Below are 19048 nucleotides of genomic sequence, written 5' to 3' on the forward strand. Positions count from 1 at the left end.
TTATATCTGCTTTGCGCTTGATGTTATTTGCATCCCGACTGATGAGTCTTGAAGCGCCTCATTAATTTTCTGTGGGTGTAATTATCTCTGTAATAAATGAAGCACATAGCACCGTCATTCCACAGCACATCGTCTGCATATTCCTCACATTTTGCAGCAGATTTTTCACACAGCAAGCAGCAAGCAAAATTCATGCTTTTAATTCTCCTTGATTTATAGCATTTGTATGTTCTTACTTTAAGAAATTAGTATTGCACAAAAAAACACAGTTTTTCCTTCCCTTGTAAAGTTATTCATTGTCGATGGTTGCATACAGTGAAAAATAAAACTGTAATGCTTTAATTCCTACAGACTTTTTTAAAATAAGTGTACAAATATTCTGTTTGTGACATAAATGTATTAAATTCTGCTCTTTTCAATCTCTAACTACATTTTAATCTGCTGTAAATATTCTCCTTTTTATAACATTTTCTGCGAGACTAAACTTGGCAAATATGCAACTGTAACTCCACTACTTTCATAATTGAATCTAGAATCTCCGTGTGCATGTTCTCCTCTGTGTGTATTCTCTCCCACATCCCCAAAAACTATTTTCTAATATAATTGCTGAATGTGAGTGTGTGTTTGTGGTGTGACTGGATTATCAGTCAGGAGGCCTTATCTTTTAAACTGTGCGCCCAGCTTTCATGCGAGCACCTCTTATCTGCACGAAGTTGACCTTCAACATTTCCATTGTTGCTCTTCAAGATCTCCGCCTCTTTGATGTGGAGGAAACAAAGTTCACGGTTCAATTGATCCATGCCTTCATTAGCTCTCCCGCGTTTCATCCACTGGGAAGCCGAAGCTGCTGTGGAGGTGAGGTAACTTTCCGCTGATTTTTTGGAGTTACTCGTGACCTCCGGGCCCTCATCCCCTCATCCCCTCTCGCTCTATTGCCCCTCCCTGCCTTCATTTCTCCTCCCTTATCTCTTGCCTGCTTTATTATTGACGGATGTCCTGCACAGGCGGTTTTTTTATCCACGTCTCTGAGCAACTTTGCAGGATGTATTAAATGTGTGTGTGTGTGTGTGTGTGTGTGTGTGTGTGTGTGTGTGTGTGTGTGTGTGTGTGTGTGTGTGTGTGTGTGTGTGTGTGTGTGTGTGTGTGTGTGTGTGTGTGTGTGTGTGTGTGTGTGTGTGTGTGTGTGTGTAAGTTCCTGCACATCTGTCGGCTGCATTTCTCTCAGCCAGGGCGGGGTAAAGGTTGTTTTTCAGCACCAGGAGAAGGTGTCTCCCATCTAGAGCGATCAATTCTGCCCTGCTTCCTTCCTCTGGGTCCTCATAACACGACGCCTCTGCTCTCAGGCAGCAGGCCAGAAGCTTCCGGACAATGTTGTGGCGCTCTTAATCCTCTCGTTTAATTAAAACAGTCAAATTTGGAACGGCAGTTTGGACTTCAGTGGCACTAATATTGAAGTATTATATTTTGCATCAAAATGTGAGGGGGAAAAAAACAAGCTATGCCCTCGCTGAGATAAAATCTCGATGAGGGCGCTTGTTTGTCCAACAATAAGTTGGCGTTCCAGCTTCCGCTCATACGGTTTCCTCTGTCCTGGACAGGGTTGAAGGTAGGAAAGCGTTGGTGGGGGATGTTTTGTGGCTTGCCCCTGGACAACCAGACACGTACTGCATCTTCCCAAGGGTCCACATATATATTTTTTCAACGTGGCACAAAAGCACACTATCCTTTCCTGCCATTACTCGGAGCAGAGCCGCAGGGGTTTACAAAAACTAATAGGCCCACTAAAAATACTCAAAGCCTGAATCCTGGGCCAGGGCCTTTTCCTGCGTGGCTTCCAGTGTACGCGTGGGCCATTGAGGAAAGAGGAAACGAGCAGCCCTGGTTGTAAGGGGGCTTCCTGCACAATATTATAAAGATCCTCCTCCCTCCATCCTCCTCTCAGAGCCAGGAGAGGCTGAGTGTGAGCTCCTGCTCCGCATCTTAGACTGGAGACGCCACACTGAGCCGAGGGGGGTCGACCAGCGCCGTGCACGTTAGTTCTCGTCCCTGCTGGTCGGGGTGAGTGGAAAAATCTTTAGTAAAGTCACTTTTAAAAAATGTATTAAGTCACCTGATAACTAATTGTTAAATGGTTGTGATTAATCTGTGAAAATTGGAGGGTAAATTTAAAGAAAATAATGAAACATGTTTGATTCTATTTAATTTTTATGGGCAATTATGAAAATATTAAATGTGTAAAAACTGCACAAAACATTGAATGTCTTTTTTTTTTTTTTCCTCTCACAGGTACGAGTAGGGAGCTGGTCTCACCTAACAGATGTGTCTGGGACACTCCTATATATTTATTCTATAAGTTATATACAGGTAGGTAAAATCTACATTTATATAGACAATAATTGTGTTCATAAATGTCGGCTCAAACAGTATCTACAAATCTCAGTGACTTTTAAGAAATAAATTAACAGAGGCAACTAATTGGTAATTTGTCATCTACCCTCTTCTTCAGTCCATTATACAGTATTTCTTTCAATGCTGAAAGGAAAGTTCTTTCAACATGTATTTCCTAATTATACTGGTACATTTATGCATATTATCAACAATGAGTCAATGTTACACTCTTAGGAACTAATTGGATGTTGCACTATTATGCCAAACTGCATGTGTTGCATCACCACACCTGTGCTGAAACATTAGAAATATATGTGGTGAATTGAATTAGGCTCATTTTGTGCAGATTTTGTCTTTTTAATGAAACTGACCAGGAGGAAAGCGTCACTCAATCTGAGAGCATTGAGGTGATATGATCCTCATGTTTCACATCGTGTCTCTCCTGCAGTTTCCGACAATGGAGGGTTTGGCAGGATGCCGTGTTGACAGAAGGCAGGAGGCGAGGGCTGACGGGTACGTGAAGGAGTTCACGCGCCACTCCAACGACGTGCTGCTGAACCTGAACGAGCTCCGGCACCGCAGCATCCTGACCGATGCCACTCTGGTCGTCGGCAGCGTGCACCTGCAGGCGCACTGCGCCGTGCTGGTGGCATGCAGGTCAGTGCACAGAAGGGTTTATTTCTCTCATCTGGCATGAAAAGGTCTGGAAGTTTATTTCAGATTGGTTTTCAAAAGGTTTCCAGTAAATCTAGCTTTCAAGAATCCAAAATAATCTTTTTGACTCATAGTTATCTTTGTCCATCTACTTGATGTGTCTTTGTCCTCTTTCTAAACTTTCCTTCCTCTTGGGACTCCAGTTGTTTTCCTCATTTCCCTGACATTTCTGCTCAACACATAGGAATGATGCTCGTATGAGTCACATCTCTCTGTCCCTTTCTCTTTGCAGTGGCTTCTTCTACTCCCTGTATTCCCACCGCATGCTGCTTCAGGGGCGTGCCGGCAGCGTGGAGAAGCCCATGACCGTGTGTCTTCCCAGCACCTTGGATCCATCCAGCGTCTCCCTGCTGCTGGACTTCATGTACACCTCACGCCTCCCTCTGACTACGAGCATTGTCTCCGGAGTGCTGGCCGTCGCTACGTACCTGCAGATGGACCACGTGGCTGATACCTGCCGGGATTTCATGCAGCTGCACTGGTGAGATTAAGCGTCTGTTACCCTGCAAAAAAGCTGAACCACGGGCTCCGAAGACAATGTGTTTTTGAAATCATTTTGGGTTCTTTTGTTTTCTAGCTCAGAGAATATTGGTGCTCGATACCCTCAGTTGGAGCTGGACTCCCGGGTATCTGTAGCCTCTGTAGGCCCCAAAGGAGGGGACCTACCTAATGCAGCACCCCGGCAAATCTTCCCAGCACATGGTGTGGCCAGGTAAGGTCACACATGTAGAACTGATATTTAGAAAGAAAACAAAAAACAACTTTTCATATGTCAGAAGTGCGTCTGTTGGTTCACAGGTTGAGCTCATTACAGCATTTCCTCTGTTTTTCCTGCAGGGTCCCTGTGGTAGCCGGGGGATCTCTCAAGCCCGGGGTTTTCCCAGACTGCCAGCCCAGGTCAAAAGAGGTGAAGGGAGAGCCTGAGTCACCCCTCGCCGGAACCCCAATCCCATCTCCGGACAGCCCCGCCCGCTCCAGCTGCCAACCAAACTCTCCTTCCGAGTCCAACACCTGCAACAAGAATCTCATGGTAGGTCTCACGACAAGTCGGCTGGTAACACTGAAAACAGCCTGAAAATAATCAACATAATGGGAGGAAACGGTCATGATCTCATCTCAAAGAAGATTCTCAGCTGCCCTGAAGAATCCATGCAAACAAACAAGTACTTATGAAGCAGCGGATTATGTTATTATGAGAAAGATATCTTAGAGTCCAAAAACAAGGATCCCTAAAAGAGTTCTTATAACCCTGGCACGGTTAGAAACACTTTGTGGTACTGAAATATATATATTTGTTTTTTGTTTTTTTGTCTCATTATCAGAGTGACACCAAAGCAACACCAGACCCAAAAGCCTGCAATTGGAAAAAGTACAAGTACATTGTCCTCAACCCTCTCTGCGCTGCCACTACGGTGAAAGTAGAAGAGATGGAGGAAGCTCAAAGTCAAGCGTCCCCCACCGCAGAGAGGATCGGCCCAACGACTAAAGCACCTACAGAGGCGTGGTCTGGAGAAGTGCTTGGTCAGATTGATAGGTAAGTAACACCACAGTATTAACTGGAAAAACAGAAGGTTTTAGAGATTTTCTCTACATCGCTGTACATTCATCTCTTCTCTAGACAGGGGCAGGCCTCCTGCTACGAGGGTTCTGGCCGAGCCCCTCCCCTCGGCCCACCTCCCTCTGGGCATCCTTCTCACAAGGAGGAAGCAGGTAGGAGTCAAACTTAAGTTTTGAAGTACAGTAAACCTGTGCTGTAAAAATGAATAATCAAGGATAAATTGTTGGTTTGTCAAACAGTCTCGCCCGGAATCGTTTTCCCAAAACTGCACCCCTCTGATCCAGAAGCTGCCCGTCACAACCAGCAACCAGTCAAGTGCGAGAAGTACTTGGTGCCCTACTGTTATTCTGGCAGCCCTCAAGGAACCAAATCTGCCTGCTCAGGTGAGGATGGCAAAAGTTTGAGTGTATTTGTTTTGTTTGTTTTATCTTTAATGGGATGAATGTATAATGGAGGGTTTTGTCCCAGCAGGAGACAAACCGTATCGCTGTAACGTGTGTGGAGCTCAGTTCAACCGGCCAGCCAACCTGAAGACACACTCCCGCATTCACTCTGGAGAGAAGCCTTACCGCTGTGACACCTGCGGGGCGCGATTTGTTCAGGTTAGGGACAACTCTTTTTTTTTTTTTTTTTTTATCAAATCCTGTAAAGGATGGTCTGTGGTGAAACATACAAAATAAGAAATATTAAATGGGGTTAATAATGTTACAAATCTTACATGTCTGCACAGACATCTCATTGCCCAACAGAGTGGGGTTCTTCCACTTTAATTAAAAAAAACACTGATTCTTAAGAGTTTTAGGAAATTAATGTTGATTAACTCATACACTAAGACTTTTCCTAAACTGATGACAAAACTGTGTCAAACTTGTAATAGTGTAATTTAGTTAATATGTTATGAAATACATTTTTGGTAAGAATCGTGAACATAATCTTTCCCCGATTTGCATTAATTCTCAATGGAGAGTGGGCAGCGCAGTCATCGCTATTTTAGGAAAGCAGCTTTGGAATAAAATCTTCAAAATACCGTTTGTAATACTGTGAAAATAAAGAGGAATTTTGCAGAGAAATCTTCCAAATTTAACAAGCTATTTTTCAAGCCACAGTCCGATCAGTTATACCACTTTGTGCCACAAGGTGGTGCAGTGAGTCACGCTCCCTCTCAACAGAAGAAGCAGCACCAGGGTCCTACATGTGTGAATCATTGTACAGATTTGGATTTGGTTAAACATTTAGAGCCTGAGTTATATGCCAGTCCTACGCTCCATCTTAACCAATGGTGACTTCTGAGAATTCAGTCTCCATCCTCTTGGCGCGAGTTACCTCTTCTGATTGACTGTCGGGTTTCACAATAAACTTATCAGAAAGCAATTTTATGCCCCTATCCAATCACTACTCACCAGGTTTCATTTAAAATGTTGCTGTTTAAACTCTGCATAGTTCATATGCTATCAAAAATCATAATCACCTATTGGTTGTCCTTCTCCCAGGTTGCCCACCTCAGGGCACACGTCCTGATTCACACAGGGGAGAAACCTTACCCCTGCCACACCTGTGGCACCCGTTTCCGCCACCTGCAGACCCTGAAAAGCCACATGCGCATCCACACTGGGGAGAAGCCCTACACCGTGAGTCCCAAACACACTTCGACCTGTGGCAACATTTCCAGGGACAAGCTTTCTTATTGTCCCTTCGTGACGTCTAATCTGGTGACCTCTTGTTTTGCAGTGTGAGAAATGTGACCTACATTTCCGTCACAAGAGCCAGCTGCGTCTGCACCTGCGGCAGAAACACGGGGCCATCACCAACACCAAGATCCGCTACAAGGTGCTGAGCGAGCCCTTCCAGCCCCTTCTGCAGGCCTGCTGAAGAGGAGGAGCACAGGGGTCAGTGGATGACCCAAACTGTGTCTACAACTGTCGGAAAATGGGATTTCGACACATTCACCAATTCTAAATGGTCACAAAGTCAAACCAAACTTTACAAATAGGGAATATTTACATGTAACTTTTAACATACTGTGGGACCAGGTTGGGGAGTTTGGAGGCAAACAAAAGCTTCATTAGTGTGAATCTTAGAAGATTCAAAATGTTGGGTGGAGTTTTTGAGGTGGAGATGAAAATAGATGTCTAAAGAACGTAGTATTGAAGGTTTGTGAAGAGTTGTGGTGACGGGAGAAAGATATGGAACTGTGTACGGAAATAGAAGCGTGTGAAAAGTCAGAAAGAAAGCTAAAGCATGTTCAGAGAAGAAGAAGTGAGTTTTAGGGTGAAACTAAGGTGAACGAAAGTTTAAAGTCTGAAGAAGCACTTCCTAAATGTGTATTTAACTGAGATATATGTTAACCTTATGGCCCGGGGCCTGTGTGTTGTTTGAAATGAAAAAAAAAATGTTTTTAAAAAGTATTATGCTGTGAGTGCTGCTTTTACAGTCCAAGCAGGCAAAGGACTTTGTGGTTATGTAGTAAATTTAAAGAAGAATTCAAATAATATTTTGTTTAAGAATCTGCATTAAGACAACTCAAAGCAATTGATTTACTAATAAATATAAAACATTTGTATGTGTCTGAGTTGATTTGCTGGACAAAGGTGGTTTTGTACAATTTAAATTAAATCCTTTTTGTATCAATTGGATGTTTTGTGTTTGAAGTTTTATTTATTGACCATCCTATGAAAACTGCGAGACATAAATATCAACAAAATAAGGCTTTGGATTTCTAAAAGAGTTGAGTGAATCAGATGTATAATCACACTCTCTTTGTGATATGAAACCTGCTGCCTCTGCCACACTTCCCTCCTTCAGCCTTTCTCTCCCACTTGAACTTCCTTCCTCTCATTAACAAACTTTTTCTGCCCATGATTCACAGCTTCTGTTCAGTCGGACCAGTACCGCCATTTTCTCCATGTTGTTTAGCCCCTTTTTCTTGGTGCTGCATGTGGAAACAATGAGTCCGAGGGCACCTGTTTCCTCCTGGGTCATCGTACTCTACATGACACTACCAGCCAACAACACGCGTGTGAGCTGGTGTGTGTGCTTCCTGGAGGTTGGGGGAGGTTGGGGGGGGGTTACAGGCACAGACTCCTGCTGAACTCTCTCACCCTCTGTCATCCCCTCTTCCTGCTCCCTGATGAGTTGTGGCGAGCCGGCCTTATTGTCCTGCTCAACAGACAAACGTTGGACGTTTGTAGGGACTTTCCAAACCTTCCCTACCCCTCCACTCGTCCACTTTAAAACAACACACACACACACACACACACACACACACACACACACACACACAAAAAAAAACAATTAAAAACTGTGGCATGATGTCAGTTTTTCCCAACTTCTAAAACGGTTCCCCAAGAAGACGAAAACTCATTTTAGGAAGTGAAAAGTGAAATGTCTCGAGCTGTGACCACCACTGAACGTCTTACTGTTGTTCCACCACATTCATGAAAGAAATTCATGTTTTCTGCTTTGCATGTCAAAATATTTCCAAATAATATCTCATTTAAAAGATCAAAATGTTCAGATATGATTAATACAAGGTAATATTATGGCTTGAAAACATACGAAAAAGCCTTATGCTCACCCAGACCCACAGATAAATATACATTACAATTTATATGAATGATCATTCTTGCAATTACAGGCTTGTGTGGAGTTTGCATGTGTATTTGTCGGTATTCTCCAGGTACTCCAGTTTCCTCCCACAGTCCAAAAACATGCTCATTAGATGGACTAATTGAATTAGATGTACTATGTTTTTTGCACAATGCCATGTGAGATCAGTTCCAACCCCCAACCCAAAGTTGTATAGATCGATAGCCTGTAGAAGATGGATGATGGAATCTGAACCTTGAATTACAGTAGCACAATATGACTCCAACATTTCCCAATTACCATCGTAACACAGAGACTTCCCGAAAGATCAGGCAGTAATACAAGAATCTATTATTACAGTTTTCATGGTTCTTAAGCCAGTGATTCCCAACCAGGGGGTCAGCATTTAATTAATTTATGACAAAAAACTACTCAGTTAAAGCATCTTTATTAAAAGTGTGTCATTTAATTAAAAAATATATATCTTTAAAATGCCAAATGCCCAATGTCAAAAGCAAAATCAGAGCTGAATGCCAATTTTGCGATGAAAACCTGGCGAATGAAAGGTTGAAACTGAGCAAGCTGAAGTGGCACCAGTCCAACAAACATCCCAAGACCGAGTGTAAACCCAAAGTCCTGGTTTCCCGTACATGGATTAAGCCTAGTTCTAGACGAAATCACATTTTAAACCAGGACTTAATGAAGTGGCTTTAGACATGGGTTTGAATAGTCTCAGATTTGTCCGAGTCTCTAGTTAAAAAATTTCCTTTCTTGAAGGGAGGCTAGAGCTAATAGACGTATAAATCAAGATTTAAATTAAACCTGGCCAAAGGCAGGTTTAACTTCAGAATAAATGCTTTTGGCCTCATGGTACATGGTGAAAATGACTACATCACTGACTCTGAAAGACTGTAAACAGTTATAAGATAAAGTTTATATATTACTACTACTAATAATAACAATAACAATAACAATAACAATAACAATAACAATTCAAAACTGCCATCCATGCATTATTTTTTATTAGTTTCTGTGGTTGAATCATGACGTTTGTCAATTATGAGGAACTTTGGAACTAATGGAAATGGCAGTGACTAATTTTGCCCACCAGGGGCAGCAGATCTCATTCCCTTCCATAAGAGCCATTCTTTCTGGATTTCTTGAAGGAAAGCTTTATTGTAACTATACAAGGCGTTGCGAATGTTTTCAATGGTAAACATCTCGGTCACTCAACAAAAATGTGAAGAACTACTGGTTTAGGCTATTGGTACTTTAAGATCTCTTCTGATGGAGCTGCCAAAATCCCTCTCAACCCAATACATGTGCATATGTATGCATCCTAATGAGAAAAACCTGAATAAATAAGACTTTAGTATCTTCTTCGTAATCATCAGATTCTGGATAAGGAAGACTGGTACATAGGAACAGAAGAAACACGGACTCAGGGTCCAGCCACCAGTGATCCTTGTGGTTGCCTCCCTCTAGTGTCAGTCTCCTCAATATGCTGTGGAACCGAACAAATATCTTCTCTCAGGTTTGTGTTGCATGTTGCATGTTTTATGTTCCTTATCAAACACGTTGCAGCAGATTGTCTGATACTTTGTCACAATGTGGGTGATTAAACAGGTCAGAGAAGTTTGTGATGCGTGATCCCTGCTGATAATCAAGAATAATAACAAGAATAAGATAACCAAGAGAAGATGGTAAGGCTGATTGAATCATGATGTGTTTGAAATAGCCCAAAGTACCAGTAAAATTGATTTTCCCCATTCAAGCAGATGCAAAAAAAAAAAAAGCAAAAGTCCAAAACATGCCTTTGAGAATGTGAGTGTGAGATTGTCTCTCTGTCTTTGTCTGTCTCCAGTGATGGACTGGTGGACTTTACTCACTGTCATCTGGGATCGGCTTCAGGGCCCTGCGACACTGAATTTAACAAAATAAATAAGAGAAAGAAATAATGGACAAATGAAAAATTCAGGTATTTTTAAAATCATTTTAGACTGAAGTGTCACAAAAATCTTGAAAACAAAAATCTTAAGTAATATGTTGAATTTACTTAAATCTAACATAACTTGCAAATAAATTCATACATCCATTTTTCTTTACTTTATCAAGAATGTTTACATTCATTTACTTATTTCGAATTAAAACAAAACGGAATTTAAGAAAGCAGTAATATGATATTCTTACAATGAAAACAATTTGTCTTAAAGCCTTTAAGCAAATCCCCAATAATCTCAGAGACACATTTATTGGATAAAATGAGTAGTACTATGCCTAAGAAGTAAAATGTGGCGTTTGTGGCACGTTTGCCAGGTTGCGCTTGACAGTGCGCATGCGCGCGGGTCACTCAGCTGTTTGTGGCTGTTGAAGTTTTCACTATGACTGGTCCCTTGTGTGTTTTAGTTTCGAGACACTGAACCTGAAGGCTGCGGACCATGCGGGGCTCTGGGAGCAGCTGACAGACCCAGGTGAGTCTTGTCGGGGAGCGTAGAGTCGCTTTTTGTCCCGCTGTGCGTAAAATAGTGAATGAATGCGCGATATGTTCATTGGACGGTTTAAATCCAGGTCATTAATTTCCCACATGTCACGGTGTTGCAATCCCACTTCAGTTCAACAGGTGAAGAAACAAATTCACCCTGTAACGCGAAGAACATTTGAGTTGAACAATCATACATTTGCTGTGTTTTAGAACATTTAGTTTTTCTTTGTGTGCGTTTCAGCTGCGCGCAGGAGCCAGTACGCATGCGCCACGTCGGGCTCGCTCACATGTGCTTGATCATGGTTCTTGACACATCCATGTCCTGACTGAGCACGTGCACAGTTGCAGCTCATTTACCTGCGGACCATCAGGTAATTGATCAGCAAATATTTTAGACGGGAGCTTCACCTGTCTGCAGGTGTTTAAACAAACATTACGGTTCAACATACACACATATAATCTGAATATATATATATCAGAATAAGGCTCATTAAAAGTAATTTACAAGATGTGTTTTTAGTGAATATTTCAAAGAGGATCAGTGTCGCCACATTTCTCTTTTGAAGGCCCTGTTATCCCTGGTTTTAACTCTTTTCTATGTATTATTAACAGACCAGAAGCTGTTTTGGGGTTCATTTGGAGTTCATCCTGCCAGGTTAAACTGTGTTGTAGTTAGGTATCTGTTCATCTACTGAATCACTGTTTCTAACTTATTAACTGTGAGAAGGGAGGGCACAGTCTGGACTGCTCACCAGCTCATCAGAGCTGACTCCCATTCACACCTACATCATTTTAGAGTCATCAACCCACCTAAGGTACATGCTTTTGTACTGGAACCAGATTACCTGTAAATGATCCTCTAAGTAAAACATGCAAATCCCCCATTGTGGGCACAAGTCCCAACCTCATCCTAAAAGTACTGATTAATATCTTTAAAATTAACTCTGAAATGCACCAGAACCCACTAAAATACTGAGATTCATCTTGTAATTTAGTTTTATGTATTGTCGCATGTCTCGGTTGTTTCACTGAAAGAACGTATAAGTTGTATAAACACTGATGCTATACTTTATGAAACTTGAGATTTTTAATCTACTGAGGTGTTTGTGGTGGTTTCTGTTTCACTGAGGATCATGTGATCGGCTCCTTCTGCACATGTGACTGATAAGCATTTCTCGGAAAATGTAAACACTTCCTATGAAACTTGTATACTTGATATTATAAACTTAAAGTGGAAGTGTGTAGTGCTGTCCTTGTAAGAAATATTGTGTCAGGGAGGGAATATGAATAACAGCTGATTTTTCTAATTAAAAACAAATATTGAATAATTTGCATCTTGTATATGCGTTTTCTCCATACTCAACTTTACTTCTATAGTACCAAATACAACACGGACCTTTCCAGGTGCTTTTTTTTTTACAGAGACACCCAACAGATACACGTGAGCAGGCGTAGCGACTGTGGAAAGGAAAAACTCAGTCTCACGGGAAGAAACCAGACTGAGAGGTGGTTGGGGTGAGGGGATAGAGGAGAGGAAAGAATGGGACAGACAGATTCGGGGAGAGGCTCAAAACACTGGGCTACTTCTAGTCAGGACTCTCGCTGCAGCATTTTGAATCTATTGAAGACTTTTCAAGCAGTTATTTCAACTCTCTGATAATAGCGAGGTACCATAGTCTACTCTGGAGGTAACAAACGCATTAATTAGTTTTTCAGCATCACTCTGAGTCGGCATGTTTCTAATTTTGGAAATATTACGCAGGTGAAAAAAGGCGGTCCTGCAGATTTGTTTGATGTGGGAGTTGAAGGATAAGTCCTGGTCAAAAAGAACGCCCAGGTTCCTCACAGTGGTACTGGAGGTTAAAGTAATACCGTCGAGTGTTACTAGATCTTTAGGTTCTTTCTCTCAGGAAAGTTTTGGGCCAAACATGATAACTTCTGTTTTATCTGAAGTTCAGAGGCAGAAAATTCTGGCTCATATGCATATCACACCCATACTCTTTACAGGCCAATGCAAACCTGAATAATCATGAACACATTTTAGCCTGGAATATATATATATATATATATATATATATATATATATACACACACACACTTGTAGCATAAACCAAGGGGATCTCTATGGGCCAGTGTCCTTAATGGACAAAGTCTACTCTCGTGATATAAAATCAATACAGTTTTTCCAGAAATTCTTAAATTTTTCTGATTATAGTCAAACCACAAAACTCAGCTTCTCCATCCTATAAATGGTTTGGTATCACCTCTACTCAATCCTCTTTTTTTTTTTTTTTAGGTGCACTGTTTTTTAGCCACTTCTTGGTGACGACATTTTGTCCTGCCACCGATATTATTCTAAATATATATATATATATAATTTAACTTATTCCCTGGCTCCCTCTTCCTCGATACATATCCTCAAACGTAAAATGGAAGTTTTGTTTTCAGGATCCTCTCCATGCTTTTCTTTAAGGCAGGCCGATGAGCTATGATATAGGGGTTCTCCCAAAATACATGAAAATGATTGGCTTTATTTTCACCACATGGTCTCCTGAGGTTTCTGCTGAGCTGATGAAAGAAGATATGAACAAAAATGACAGCCTCTAAAGAGAATAACGATACTTTTACATACAATATGCATTGAGGATTTTTCAGTTGTGTTTTACTTTTGACTTTATCCAAACTGACCCACCATTTGTTTTTGTTTTATTTTCAAGACAGTTTTCCTCCATGATGCTGCTTTAATATGTCTCGCATGCAAATGAAGCAATTCAACCATCAAAGTCCTCATTCTAAGAAACGTGTCGGGTCGATTTGACCTTGTGAATCATTCATAAACCCGTCAAAAGGAATCTGTGTCCATTTGCGTTGGCTACTTCAGTCTTTGTCAGCATTAATCCACAATAACGCCACCCAGTGGTCATTTTATCGTGTCACTTCTTCAGGCTTTTGGCCTTTCAGCTCGTAACGTTGTAATCACGGCCGATACGCTACAACTTTTCAGCTGCCGCCGTTACCTCTCACCTATATCCTCAGGTTAGTGAGTGGAGCAGCCTCGTCACCCAAGCATGGCAAAACTGAGGCATTTATTGGCTCTTGTGAAGTTAATCATTACATTTGTTGACAACTAAAGAGAGGACCTGAGACTTGTTCTGAGCAGCTGTTTCTCAGTGTTTCCTCTCCCTCTGCGTAGATGCTGACCGGCGTTTGTCCTCCAACCCTCTTTCAGCCATGACGGATTCAGAGTCCAAATCAGAGGCTCGGCGCGAGGAAGACGAGGGCCAGGATGGAGGCTGGGGCTGGGTGCTGCTCGCGGCGCTCTTCATCAGCACCAGCCTGGTGTTTGGCCTGATGCGGAGCTTGGGGATCTTCTTCGTGGAGTTCGTCCAGTACTTTGAGGAGAGCGCTCACGCCATCTCCTGGATATCCTCCATAGGACTCGCAGCACAGCAGTTCTTCAGTGAGTCTGTCCTGCAGGTTCAAGTATAGATATTCTGGCTTTTTTTTTTTAATGTATTTTATAGTTGTAACTGACGTGTCAGAGAAATGGGGGCAATTAGAAAAACCTTGTGTTAAAATTCTCGAATCACACAATGATCATTCATAGAAAATGAAAAGGTATTAAAAACAGGAAATGCTCATTATTAGGACGCTGGGGGTTGGTGGATGGTTTCCATTTATATTCACCTTATATGTTAAAGTCTCACTAAATAATCTTAATAATCGTGCCTAAATGTTATTACCTATCACTATACTTCAGTTTGAATCCGATTCTAATCCAACTGTATCATCAAAATTGTAGAGAAAATATAATGACGACAATCAAATTGTGAAAATATCAAGAACGGGTGTCATGAATGAAAGTGGTGTGTTCTTTGCAGGCCCACTGGGTGCAGCGCTGTGCAACGCCTACAACACCCGGCTGGTGGTGATGACCGGGGGCTTCCTCTCAGGACTTGGCCTCATACTGGCCTCACAGGCCACCTGCGTGTTTCACCTCTACCTCACTATGGGAGTCGTCTCAGGTCATTTGAGTGAATGTCGGGGGGAAAAAAACAATCCAACAGTACTGTTATATTATGTTTTATACTTTTCCTTCGAAGCATCTTTCTCTTTGTGTAATGCATTCCGTCCTGGAGGTTCGTCTGCCAGCGTGAGACCACAAAGCTATTTATCACTTTATACCATGTGTGACCTATAGATAAAATGCATTTCAACTTATTTGGCTTTCAGGAGAATATTCTGACAGTCATAAATTCCTCTTATCCATCAAGTAGAACGGTGCCGTATTGAGATGTTAAAGATGTAACCTCAGATGCGTATTTTGTAAATCAGGTGATGGGACTGAAGTCTGGTGTGGTACCTCTGCTGTCCCTCAGGTTTCGGATGGGGGCTGGTCTTCACTCCCATGGTGGCGACAGTAATGGACCACTTCACCCGCCACCGCGCCCTGGCGCTGGGCCTGGCGTTCTCCAGCATCGGCCTCTCTTCCTTTGCTTTTAACCCGCTCTTCCTGCTGCTGGTGGAGTGCTACGCCTGGAGAGGCGCCCTGCTCATCCTGGGGGGCCTCAGCCTGAACATCATACCCTGCGGGGCGCTGGTCCGCCCACAGCGGCGCTCCAAAGTCCCGCCAAAGGTCCGCTTATCTCCACTCAAAGTTTATATACAGTGAGTTAACATGCCTGATCTGGTGACGCTCAGCGGTTTGCTGGTTTCTCTCTGCTGCAGGTGAGTACAGAGAGCAGGTCGTCCTGGGCTGATCTGATGCAGAGGGTCTCCTCCTACCTGGAGCTGTCGCTGCTCGTGGAGAGGCCGTACGTCACCTTCACGTTGGGAGTCACGCTTTTCAACGTGGGATACTTTGTGCCGTACTTCCACCTGGTGGCCCACAGCCGCCAGGCGGGCTTCTCTGAGTACCAGTCCGCCTTCGTCATGTCGGCGGCCGGCGCGTCGGACATTTTGGGCCGCGTGGTGTCGGGCTGGTTCGCCGACCTGGGCCACTTCCGCCTCATTCATCTGATGAGCTTGTGGACGGGCCTGGCGGGAGTCTTCATCATGCTGCTGCCCGTGAGCTCGTTGACGGGCTCCTACGCCGCACTGATGGTGGTCAGTCTTCTCTACGGCTTCTGCTCCGGGGCGCTGACATCGCTGGTGTTTGCGGTGGTGCCCAAGATCGTGGGAGCGGGGCGGATAATGGGCGCCCTCGGACTGCTGCAGCTCATCGAGAGCGGCGCTGGACTCCTGGGGACGCCTCTGTCAGGTAGGACCACCTGAACCAAAATTTTATGTTTGACACTAGAGTATCTTGTTGGTTTTGGTTGTGAGGTATGTTTTAATTTTATACCTTAATTTTATGTTCATGAGACTTTGTTAGGGTTAGGGTTAAACAAACTGAAGAAAAAGCTGTCAAACATTAAATGGGATGAACTGCCTCAATGAGTTTTCGTACTTCTTCTCCAATCCCCAGCTTTAACACTAGAAACCACACAGACGTCTGGTTATACAGACAATTTACTGCAGTTTAGCACTCAAAGAAATTGTTTGCTTGTTGATAAGACCAACCTCAACTTATAGTCTACTTACCTTTATCTTAATATCATTGATATTTTAGCCACCACATTGTACAAAGGTATAATGCTTAAATCCAAAAGATAATACTTGCATTACATCTTTAATTAGTCTGTTTTATGCTATTGTGATATGAAATACTTTATTTGAATTAATTTCATTTTCCAACAATATGACATACCTTGTCTTGCCACTAGAGGGAGCTAGTGTAAACCAGTTTGAAATTCAATGGTTTAAAGCAGGGGTCTGCATCCTTCATGACCAAAAAAAGTCCTTTCTATGACTTTACAGCAAATAAAATTTAGCTGGAGCCGCAGAACATGTTTGGTGAGGATAACACGGCTCATAAAATTTCCTGTACAGTGTCATGGACATACAAAAGCTGTATCTTATGGTGCATTTATGAAGTTTCATTTAAAATTCAGGATGGTAAACATTTCATCCTAAGCTGATATTGTACCAGTGTTTTGCTGCTTCACCCTCCTTTTACAGCATTTTTTGTCATCGTTTTGACATTTGAGCTGTTTTAAACACATTGGCTCCTGTTTAAGCAATATTTCATGTTTACTTTCTCCATGTTTAAGACTTTTTTTGTTAAGAAACTTCCTGTCATTTAAGCTGTTTTTGCAACAAAAATAAATTTGCTCATTTTAGTCAAGAGTATACTGAAAAGTTGTACTCAATCAAAACTACTAGTGAACTTAACACACACGGTCATGATGCCTGAAGAGGAACTGAAGGTGTGGACGTTCTCAGAAGTGTCAGAGTAGATTTAATAGTGTCAAGTGGACTTGTAAAACTACATTTTCCTGTATGACACATTAAGTTGCCTGATGTCACTTTCCTTTTTTTGTCTTCATGTCCTGAAGGGCTGCTCAAGGATACCACGGGAACCTACCTGGCCTCCTTCATGGTGGCAGGCTTCTTCCTCATCCTCGGCACCTTGACAGTCGCCACTCTTCCTCACTTCTTCTCCTGCACGGATCCACCGCCTCCTCAAAGAGGCTCCGCCGCTGACGGCGATAAGAGTCGAAGCCCAGAGGCGGAGGAGATGAAGGATTTGGCCTCAGACATAAATCAGAGAGGAGTCGAATGATCTGAACAGGTAAACGTAGAGATCAGTTCAAGGTGCAGGAGAAGACGTGAGGCTGCTGGTGAATGGTGCTGTATACCTCAAGAGACTGGCTTTAAGTGAAGGCTGAAGAATCCTTTAAACCAGCAGGAAGCAGCTGCTTTCAGGTGTTTGGAAGGGCATTTTAAGATTTTATTTATCGTCTCCATAACATGTGGACATTTTTATGAAACCAATGAAGGTGTATATATTCTCTTCTATTGTTTAACATGCACAGGGAGAATTCGCCTGAATCACAAACCCCCAAAATATTAACAGTTTGTTCATGACTTTTGCACACACGTGATTCATTTATAACTTCACTTGCACTGCATAAACATTGAACAAAAATATTAACATAACCTCTTTTGTTTTTACTCCCATTTTATTATGAGCTGAACTCAAAGATCGAAGACTTTCTCTGTACACAAAAGACCTATTTCTCTCAAATATTGTTCACAAATGTGTCTAAATGTGTGTTTAGTGAGCGCTTCTCCTTTTGCTGAGATAATCCCTCCACCGCACGTGTGCCTTCAAGACAATGTGTAGGGCATAATGACAAAGTAACAAAATATTGATAATAAATTGGGATATTTTTGTAAGGTTTTTGGCACTTGGCTGACATTGCATGGTTCTATTTTTGTGGAACTTGCAGAAGAAAGTGCTGGAAAAATGAGGCGATACGGGTAGCTTGGCGGGCAACATGTAGCTTTTGTGTGCATTCCAAAAGCAGTGAGACAGTCGGGAAGGTCAATTAACCACTTGCAATTATTCCTTAAAATTGTAAATCCATTTAAAGGTAGGCATTATTAGTTGCATGTATGGAGTTGACCCTTCCTGCTGTACACACTGAATACTCACCCACCACATATCAGACATAGTTTATTTCTCCCTCATCACTGGTCTTATGTAGCAGTTATACATCATTGTGTTTGTACTGATCCTAGTTTTATGTACACAGATAAATTGATAAAAAGCTTGGAAGTTAATTCATGAAGGGCAGAATTAATTTCCCCCGTAGAGTCTCAGGAACTAGTCTCACCACCAGAGCTTTATTTTTCTCGGCAGAAAACACGAGACTTGTGTATTTTCTGCCTTGAGCACTTTGTATTTGTGTGACCGATAAGCCGAGAGCGGCTCTGTGAAGCAGACGTTGGCGATCCAGTGACTGCCTGATACTCCCACGCCACGGTTCTTTTGCTCCGTTGCTCAGAGCATCCAGTAAGTAGTAAAAGGTGAAAAGTTAATCTTAAACAGAAATACTCTTCCCGAGTCTGTAATTCAAAGCTGTGAACCAACCTCGAGTCTTAAAACCCGACATGGACAAATCTCACATGTTGCACTTTACGTCGATTAAAGATCTTGTTCTGTCGCAATGTCTTTGTGATTAAACTTTTGAACAATTTGAATGTGCGTTTGGTGATTTTGTTTTGCCTGAAGCAAAAAAAGCACAACAGGCTAATTAGTTTTATGTTAGATTTTTTTAAATGCATGGATATAAAAGCTGTGTATCATCTGACTTTCCAAGTCTATAATATGTAGTTCTTTGCTTAAAAATCAATAACTTTTTATAGTGACCCAAATGAGCCCAAAGAACCAGATTATTTCAGATTTTATAGCATATAGCATATTATGTGGTGTT

At 42.2% G+C, this 19048-nt stretch overlaps 2 protein-coding genes across 4 annotated transcripts; both read left to right on the forward strand.

Moving 5' to 3' along the window:
* The first annotated feature begins 1716 nt into the window (after positions 1–1716).
* bcl6b (BCL6B transcription repressor) lies at positions 1717–7372 on the forward strand. Of its 2 annotated transcripts, none has more exons than XM_080486081.1 (12): positions 1717–2058; positions 2287–2364; positions 2837–3045; positions 3335–3583; positions 3680–3814; positions 3940–4132; positions 4425–4636; positions 4721–4812; positions 4900–5043; positions 5132–5262; positions 6151–6288; positions 6389–7372. In XM_080486081.1, exons 3-12 carry the CDS (start codon positions 2846–2848, stop codon positions 6527–6529), a joined length of 1635 nt encoding a protein of 544 aa, XP_080342207.1. In that variant the 5' UTR covers positions 1717–2058; positions 2287–2364; positions 2837–2845; the 3' UTR covers positions 6530–7372. The 2 variants fall into 2 exon arrangements, with proteins under 2 accessions (XP_080342207.1, XP_080342208.1); XM_080486082.1 differs by having other exon boundaries at positions 1941–2058; positions 4945–5043; positions 6389–7292.
* Positions 7373–10578: 3206 nt separating this feature from the next.
* On the forward strand, positions 10579–18813 carry slc16a13 (solute carrier family 16 member 13). 2 transcript variants are annotated; one of them, XM_080486043.1, is made up of 7 exons: positions 10579–10716; positions 10969–11098; positions 13957–14187; positions 14609–14752; positions 15107–15363; positions 15456–15987; positions 17165–18813. In XM_080486043.1, the coding sequence occupies exons 3-7, from the start codon at positions 13959–13961 to the stop codon at positions 17389–17391; spliced, it is 1389 nt and encodes a 462-aa protein (XP_080342169.1). In that variant the 5' UTR covers positions 10579–10716; positions 10969–11098; positions 13957–13958; the 3' UTR covers positions 17392–18813. The 2 variants fall into 2 exon arrangements, with proteins under 2 accessions (XP_080342169.1, XP_080342170.1); XM_080486044.1 differs by having other exon boundaries at positions 10598–10716; positions 13921–14187.
* The last annotated feature ends 235 nt before the right edge of the window (positions 18814–19048 follow it).

Source organism: Lipophrys pholis (genome assembly GCF_963383615.2).
Source record: "Lipophrys pholis genome assembly, chromosome: 18".
Lineage (NCBI taxonomy): Eukaryota > Metazoa > Chordata > Actinopteri > Blenniiformes > Blenniidae > Lipophrys > Lipophrys pholis.